The 9,366-nt window shown below is 37.9% G+C and overlaps 1 protein-coding gene across 1 annotated transcript; it reads left to right on the top strand.

Annotated features, from left to right (window-relative positions):
- The first annotated feature begins 438 nt into the window (after window positions 1-438).
- LOC118909269 (syncytin-1-like) lies at window positions 439-2,256 on the top strand. The gene is given in 2 exon segments (XM_036879554.2): window positions 439-736; window positions 956-2,256. Coding segments are annotated over 2 exon segments (1,578 nt in total). The 3' UTR covers window positions 2,236-2,256.
- The last annotated feature ends 7,110 nt before the right edge of the window (window positions 2,257-9,366 follow it).

Here is a 9,366-nt window from a genome sequence, read left to right on the forward strand (position 1 = left end):
CATTTAATTTTCTACAATTAGATGATCATGGTAAATCTACAGCAGATAAGCTGTGGCATCCTGAAACCAAAACAAAGTTTGCAGAAGTTCTATGGAGAGATCCGCTTACCTTTAAGTGGCACGGTCCCGACCCAGTTCTTATCTGGGGCAGAGGCCACGCCTGTGTATATGATACACGGGGAAATGGACCTCGATGGTTACCTGAACGCCTTGTCAAACCCACCAATACCACTATGAAACAAGACAATAACCTAAGACACTCCAGAGAGGAGGATCCTCCCTGAGAACTGTCTTTTTGCCTTTCAGGAAGAAGATATTTTCATCATTGTTGACAGCTCCGCCTACCCTCAAACCCCCACTTAGCGATTCCATTATGTTTCTTGCTATGATCATCCCAGTCACCTCCCTCTTTAGACTTATCCCTGTCGCCTTGGGGGAATGGGACCTTCCATGACTCAAGAACAGTTCTATCTTAAATTATTTGGAAACCCCTGTGACTGTAAAGGGGGAATAATGGATTTTGAACCCAGCTTGGGAGGAACCAAGCAGTTAACATCTCAAGGAACCCAGCATCTAGCTGGACCCCAATTTTATGCTGGTCGGACTGTCGATTGTCAGGATAAGAGAGCTTATCTCACTGCAGACATCTCTGCAGGTGGATTTTCCTCAGGGGTAGGATGGAAACCCCAAAGTTGGAAGTGCGTAAAGAAGCCCAAGGTCATATTGCCCGTTAATGGTAAACCAGGACCTTGCCCTGCTCAGTGTCAGATGACCAGTGCACTGTATGCCTCTTGTTATAGTAGTTTTCAGCAGTGCACTAAAGGCAACAAAACATACCTTACAACTATACTATAAAGAGGCTATAGTGGCTCCACTAGAGGTGACTGGGATGATAGCACTCTTAGAGTGGGAAGAAATTCTAAATATGCACAAGCTCCCTGCATTGGGACTGTAGGTAAAGAGATTTGCTGGCCGCTAGTGGCACTTGTTCACATTTCTGATGGCGGTGGGCCTACAGACCAAATAAGAGAAGTCCAAACTAAGAAAAGAATTGAAATGCTTATAAGAGAACTGGACCCTCCTATAGAGTATCATCCCTTAGCCCTGCCCAAACCACATGGCATAGATCTTGACACCCAAACTGCTGATATTCTAGAGGCCACTCATAATGCACTGAACATCACCAATCCCAGTCTCGCTGAAAACTGCTGGCTATGCATGACCCTTGGTACACCTATGCCCCTTGCAATTCCTGCTAATGCTACCACCAACCTGACAGATCAAAATTGCACTCTCAATTCACCCTTTAAAGTGCAACCTGTAGGATTTAACATATCCCTGTGCGTACAAAAGCAGCCGCAGAATAACAGTGATGATATAGATGTAGGGATTGCTTCATTCACAGATTGTTCCCAAGTTTTTAATTATACCTCATCCGTTTGCCCTCCTAATAGACAGGTTTTTCTCTGTGGAGGAAACCTGGCCTACACTGCCTTACCCACAAACTGGACAGGGTTATGTGTGCAAGCCAGCATTCTCCCAGATATTGATATCATCCCAGGAGAAGAACCTGTCCCTACACCCAGCTTTGAGTTTATAGCAGGACATTCACGCTCTAAAAGAGCCATCCAGTTCATTCCACTTCTAATTGGCCTAGGAATTACCTCCGCAGTAGCTACAGGGACAGCAGGGGCAGGAATAGCCATACATTCCTATCATAAGTTATCCAATCAATTAATTAATGATGTTGATGCCCTCTCTAAAACAGTTACTGACCTCCAAGACCAAATAGACTCTCTAGCAGAAGTAGTTTTACAAAACCGCAGAGGCCTCGACCTCCTCACAGCAGAGCAGGGAGGCATCTGTTTGGCTTTACAGGAAAAATGCTGCTTCTACGCTAACAAATCTGGCATCGTTTGGGACAAGATAAAGACCCTCCAAGACGACCTTGAGAAAAGGAGAAAAGAGTTGCGTGACAATCCCCTTTTGACTGGATTAAATGGACTTCTCCCTTACCTTCTCCCCATTCTAGGTCCATTCCTAGGATTGCTATTATTACTATCTTTTGGCCCCTGGGCTTTTAAAAGACTTACAATGTTGATCAAACATTAAATCGACTCCCTTATAGCAAGACCTATCCAAGTCCATTATCATCGCCTTGACTTGGCTGACCAAGGTGGGGATCCTTACCCAGGGCCTCATACCCGAAGAGACCCAACAGTAACCAGAGAGTAAAACTGAGACAAGCCATGTCAAGGTTCCTTGACAAACATTTCTGGGCAATTAGACGGGTAGTCAATGACGGGAAACTAAGAGGATGTACCTGCAAACAAACATAAGACCTCTAGGGGCCGATCTAATACTGGGGCAAGCTCCTATGCATATAGGCCGATTCAGTATTAGAGCAAGCTCCCCTGAGAACTCCAGGCCGACTCCAGAAGGAGGCAAGCTCCTGGAAACAGAGGCCTGGTATAAAACCTCTAGACCTAAGACAGGCACCGTCTGCCCAGAGGATAAATGGCTTAAAACACTTTAGTAAGTGCTCCAATCCCTCCTAAAAGAATAGAAAAGGAGGAGATGCCGGGGACCAAAAGGACCCCCCACCCACAAAATGGCGAACTTCCTGTTTCTCTTCCGGGTTCTCTGCTCCCGCCGGCACCAGCCAAGGCCCAATCACCCCTCCACACGCTCCCGCCGGCACCACCTAAGGTCCAATCACCTTCTGACCCACCCCTTCCTCACTACCTGTATAAATTGATCCTGCAAACAATAAACTGTGCCAGCTTGATCAGACATCCTGTCTTGCTGGTCATGCTTTGTGTCCCTTGCTTGTTTCATTTCTGCAGGCTTCTCATTTTGGCCCTCGTTGATAGTCCCGCGGGCCGGGACAAGTAAGATTGTAGTAACTTCATATGGTGACAGTTGAAACGGCACTTACCATGGTGAGCATTTTGTAATGTGCAGAATCATTGAATTACTATGTGTACACCTGAGACCCATATAATATTGCACATCAACTATACTTCAATTAAAAAAAAAGTTATATTGTGATGTATATTAATCACAAAAAATGGGGAAAAAAGGAAAGGGACTGAAGTGTTAGGCAGATTTCTCAAGACAGAAGCATATTTTTATGGATAAAGCTGAAGTAGCAAGAGTCAGGAGAAAACTGCAACTTGAAGACAGATTTCTTTTCTGTGCCATTTGCTGGAATTATAACAGGGATGGAGTGGGTATTCAACAAATACTTGTTTACCAAAGTAAAGAAGCTGACTATCTGAAAAAGCAAGTCAGTTTATGAGTGTCAGAAAATGCTGAATAGGAAATGATAAAAATAACTCTGCATAGTGGGGTCAGGAGGCAGAAACATGACATGTGAAAGTGATATGAAAATTATAAGACTACCAGGCTAACGATTGAAAAACTCTTTTGAGACACGAACAAATAAGGAAGCTCAGACTGAATACTTACTTCATGCTAGAGTCAGGACCACCTCAGGAGTTGATCAAATCTCAGCTATTGTAAAAGGTACTAATGACTTTCCCTAAAAAACGATGTGTATTAAAAGGCAGGACAGGAACTATTAGGTACTAGAGCCAGTTATTAAATTAGAGAAAAACCTTGAGTACAATGGTGGTAAATCATCTAGAATGATGCCCCTATATGTCACAAAATGAAAGATTTTAAATTAATGTGCCAATAGGCAAAACAATAGACTAATTGGACCTAAGTTAGCAAAGACAATTAAGATATAAAGGCTAATAAAAGCCAATCAAACCAAAGAAGAAAGGTTCATTTCTAGACTATCTTTAACCATATAAATCAAGCAATAGAAAGCTGTAAGATGCAATTTCTGAAGCAGTAGGCTTTTATATTGTTAGAGATGGCACAGAAGAAATGCTGTTTTTATTGGCATGAAATTTAAATACAGTTTGATGGGTCATAGAACTCACTGTCTGTAACTCAGTGGCCACCACCATCACCATGTAAAATATTGCCACCATTACTCCACCTGATGCCTTTGTGCCCCTTTCCTTGAATCCCCTCCCACCCACAAGGTAACCAAGGTTTTGATTTGTAGCACTAGAGTTTCATTTTGCTTGTTCTCAAATTTCAAGGGAATGGAATTCTTTGCCTCTGGCTTCTTTCCTGCAACATATATTTGAGATTCTTGTGTTATTCATGTCTCACTCGATGAGTTTGTCTTGGTGCCATACAACAGTCCTTGTTTGATTATGCCACCGGTCCAGTTTAAGCATTTTCTAGTTGGTTGGTGTATAATTTTTCACGGTGGAGCTGGCCATTTTCTGTGTGAAGATGTGTGATTAAAGCTGCAAAGAATATTTTTGTCCTTCTGTATGCATGTTCTAACTACTCTTGGGTAAACAGCTAGGAGTGGAATTTCTGTGCCCCAGTGTAGGTGTATGTTTAATTAAGAAGTGTTTTGCAAAGTTGTCTTAAAACTACACTGCTGACAGCAATAGTTCCACATTATCCTCATCAGTATGGGCATCATCGGTGTTTTTAAATTTTAACCTTTCTTTTGTGTGTGTAGGGCTATCTCATTGTTTTTATGGCTTGCATTTCTCTGATGACTACTGATGTTGAGCAACTTTCCATATGCTTCCTGGCCTTTTGCATATCTTCTTTTGTGAAGTGTCTGTTCAAGTCTTTTGTCCTTTTTTCTATTATTTGTCATTATTATGTTGGAAGAGATATTTATATATTCAGACAAAAATATTTATATTGGGGTTATTTCTATCATCAGTCTGTGACATTTCACTTATTAGAGCCAGTTATTAAATTAGAGAAAACCTTGAGTATAATGAGGCCTTTGGATGTGCAGAAGTTTTAACTTGACTGTTTTTGTATCCTGTCTAATAAATCTTTGCCTAATCTAAGGTCATTTTTTTTTCTAAAACTTTTGTTTCATATTGTTAAAAAGACCCCCTAAATTACACAGTACAATTTTCACTTATTTATCTGCCTTTTAAGATGTTAAATGAAAGAAAAAATACAATTTTTAAACTCATGTATTTGCCAGTTCTGATGCTGTTCACTTTTTTCTTACAGATAGGACTTTCCATTGAGTGTCATTTCCTTTTAGACCAAAGAACTTCCTTTTGCTCTTCTTGTATTGCTGGTCTTCTGACAACAGTTTCTTTCTTTCTTTCTTTCTTTTTTTTAATCTGAAAAGGTCTTTATTTTACCTTCATTTTTGAAGGGTAGCTTCTCTGGATATAGAATTCTTGGCTGACCATTCTTTTTCCCTTCAGCACTTTGAAAAAATGTTTTAAAAGTCTCTGGAATTCCATAGGTTGAGAAGTCATTGTTATTTTCTCACTTTACCCTGTACGTAACCTGTGATTTCATCTTCAAGATTTGCTCTGTATTTGGCTTTTATCAGTATAGATCTCTGTATCTGCAGCTCTCTGTGCCAAGGATTTGAGCAGAGGTAGACTCACCCTCTCTGTAGTTCCCTTGTTTCTGGGGATTCCTTCTAAATTCCCAGCTGCTTTGCCTCCTTTGGGCTCTGCTGCCAGAGCTGAGCATAGTTGGAGAACACACTCAGATAAGAAAAGCATCAAGCTTACATGTCTAGCTTCATATAGCTCCATCTGTCACGAGAAGATTTATCTTTGGTCTCTACCTGCTTTTCTGCCATGCCTCTGGGGTCTCCCTTACATTTGTTAAAAACTGACAAACAGGTTGGGCAGTTTATGCTCAAATTTGGGTCTCTTCTGGGATAACTGTGCTGCCAGGATTTCCCCCTTGATATTTCCAGCTGTCTCCTAGTTCTGAACTGATCTTAAAGTATTTACATCCAAACAGGCTCTGAGTGGCTCTGAGTTTCCTTTCTGAGTTTTTGCAGTGACTGCCATGGAGGTTGGGCCAGACCATTGGAACCCCAAGAAACAAATACACAATTCTTGTGTCCGTTGCTTTCTGAGACTAAGCTGTCCTCTGGGTTCTGTCAACAATTGGTTGAATTATTTTATATATATATATATATATATATATATAATTATTTATTTTAAAAACTTTTATCTAGTTTTTATATTTGTTATCTGTGAGGGTTTTGTACACAAGTGCACTTCCCTCCTGCTCCATTAAGAAATCTCTGTCTTATAAATTTTTGTCTTTTTTTTTTTCGTCATTTACTGAATAAAATTTACCAAGATGTTTTCATTTTAATGCTGTCTGATTTTCTTTACTTATTCATAAGTCATTTCGTTAGGTGTTTCCAAGTCTCCAATTTTGTATCATCTCAGTGGAACTGTTGTATTTTTACCACTATAAAGTGATCATTTTCATCCCTAAAATGTGTTTTGCCTGAATATCTTTTTTAAAACTAATATTAATATGTATGAATAGTGTTCTTTTTGTTAGTGCATTCATCATACTGCTTTTCATATCATTTTAATTCTTATTTTTCTGTGCTAGTTTCTTACCAATAAATCACTTTTAAACAATATAAAGCTGCACTTTCAAATCCCACTTAAATGTTTTTATTGTATGAGTGTAATCCATTTACTTGGGTGTGATTAAATAAAATATTTGGATTTTTTCAACTACCTCTTTTTTACATAATTTTGTATATTTAATCTGTACCTTATAAAATTGATTTACCAAGTTGTATGCATATCTCTTTAATCACTCTACTTAATACATTTTAAAGATTACATACCAATTTTTAATGTGTACACTTGACATAACAAAATCTAAAATAGATCATTTTATCATTCCTCTAGAAAATACCCATCTTTCATCTTGTTGTATATCAATTTAGCTATATTCTGCAAAACAAGCATGGATATTGCTATTTTTTTTTATCCAATGCTTTTTCAAAGTTACACATCTGTTTAGCAACTTATTTGTTCAACTTTACATCTTGTACTGAGTCCTTCTTTCCTATGGAGGTTAGAAGACTATCTGAAAAATAGTATTAAAGTGCCAAAGGTAAATGCTATTCCTGTAGAATTTCACACACAACTACGTAAGACTATACCTAAAAATGCTGAGATGTCAGCCAGGAAGAAGGAAGTTGAACTATTAAATCACCTATTTTAACTTTATTAACCATGGTTTGTCTTTCTGGAAAGTCTTTGGGTATGTTTCTTTTTTTAACGGTGCTTATTTATATTTGCATGATTTCTGTATCTTTACCTACCTTTTAAATTATTTACTTATACTTATTTTATAGTCCTTGTCCACATCTTAAATTATTTAGTAGATTTCTTGGGACTAGAACACTGTTGCTGCCTTTTCTTTTTTACACAGTGGACTGTTTTCTCATTTTTTTTTGTTTATTGTGTAATCCTCAGTATCTGGTGTTTTTTCCTTAGGGACTCCTGGGCAGCCTGGAGCACAGCGTGCTCTCTTCTCAGGTGCTATTTTTTTACTGCTATGAATTTCTTAGGTTAGTGGTCCCTATACTATGGAGGGAGTATAATACTGAGTATTTAAATCTACATACCTTTAATTAGTAATTTCTCACCAGTTAATTTTTAATTTTCTTCCACAGCCAATGTATGTCCAAATGCCATGCTTTGTTCCACTGATTTAAGATTGATAATTTTGTTTTGCTAGAGTGTACCTTTTTGAAAGTTCTAAAGGTAAACAAAGGTTTCACATCCAATTCCATGTACAATAAAACTAGCTTAAGATGTTTTGATTCACCCTGTATTGTCATAGGCTTGACTTTTGTTATTGTTGCTTTTAATTAACTTTTTTATTAAAGTATCATTGATATACAATTATGTTGGTCTTAATTATACAATACAGTGGTTCAACAATTACCCAAATTATTAAATTCTCACCCCTTCTAGTGCAGTCACTATCTATCAACATAGAAAGATGTTAAAGGATCGTTAACTGTATTCTCCCTGCTGTACTACTGTCCCCATGATCAACTTATATTGTGATACCGAATTATTGCACCCATTTATCCCCTTCCCCCTTCCCCACCGCCACCAGCTTTTAATTAACTTTTAATTCTTAGCTTTTGCCTATATTGCATATTTACAATAAGAATCTTAAAATTTTATATAATGTATTTCTGAAGAGCTCAAATACCTTAAAAATCTTATTCTGTCACCTTCTATCCCTTTTTTAGCAAGAACTATCCTATCTTATATTTAAGCTTAGTTTATACCAATACATATTTGAGCCTGCATTTTCTATCTAGAATAGTAGACTCACTATCATTTGTAATTGTTCTGTAACCAATGAAACTGGTGAACGCACTTGTTAATCAGTGGGTTAATTATAGCTAATCATGTTATTTTGAAACCTCATATGGAGCCTCATATATTTTATTGATCTTGTAAAGGGCAAGAATAAGCCAGGCTGATAGAAAATGTTTTGTCATTAGCCTATCCTTGTTATGAAGATTGTTTATCTCTCTTCAACAACAGCCAGAAGTAGCAGCTATGCGAACAGGCTAAACTTTCTTCATTTCTAATCTACAGCTTACACATGATGGCTTATTAAATGCAAAATACAAAGATAGTGAGGTAATGAGTAATGATTGCTGAGACTTACAGGATTCTTACAACCATGTGGAAAAGCTGTGGAGACAAATTTATCTCCTAATATAAAGTAACCATCATCTCCTTATACCTTGACTAATATTAGTGAAATCACAATACTGTCACAAATTTTCCAATATGTAAGGTATGTTAGTAAATCACATTTTGTAATGAAAAAAATAGCAGTGTATAATTTACCACTCATATGTATTTGTGTATTTCTCATTAGAATACCAACTACATTGAGTTACATAGTGCCCCGCCCCCCAAAAATTAATTTCCACAAAAAACTATGAATGTTTCTTTATTTGGAAGTAGTTTCTTTATTGATGCAATTAGATTAATGTCAGTTCATGCTGGATTAGGTTGGACCCTCAATCAAATATGACTGATATCCTCATAAGAAGGAGGAAATTTGAACACAGAAAGACAGAAACCCAGGGGAAGACATGCAAAGATGGTGGCAGAAATTGCAGCAATGCACCTAAAAGCCAAAGAATGCCAAGCATTGCCAAGAACCACCAGAAAACCAGAGGCTGGAAAGAGTTTTTCCCTAGGGTCATTAGAGGTAGCATTGTCCTCCCAATGCCTTGATATCTGACTTCTATATTCTAGAACTGTGAGAGTATAAATGTATGTTGTCATAAGCAATCTGGTTTGTTGTAATTTGTAATGGCAGCCCTAGGAAACGAATATACCAGCATAAAACATATTTTGGCCCCAAGTACAATGCTTTAGATAATTCCAACCAGAACTTAGCTCTGGTTAAACAGAGAACTTTATGTTTCTTGCTCTGTGATACCCATATTGCAGTGTTCAAAATGCATTTCCTATG

This window comes from Manis pentadactyla, chromosome 4, assembly GCF_030020395.1.
Source record: "Manis pentadactyla isolate mManPen7 chromosome 4, mManPen7.hap1, whole genome shotgun sequence".
NCBI classification, from domain to species: domain Eukaryota; kingdom Metazoa; phylum Chordata; class Mammalia; order Pholidota; family Manidae; genus Manis; species Manis pentadactyla.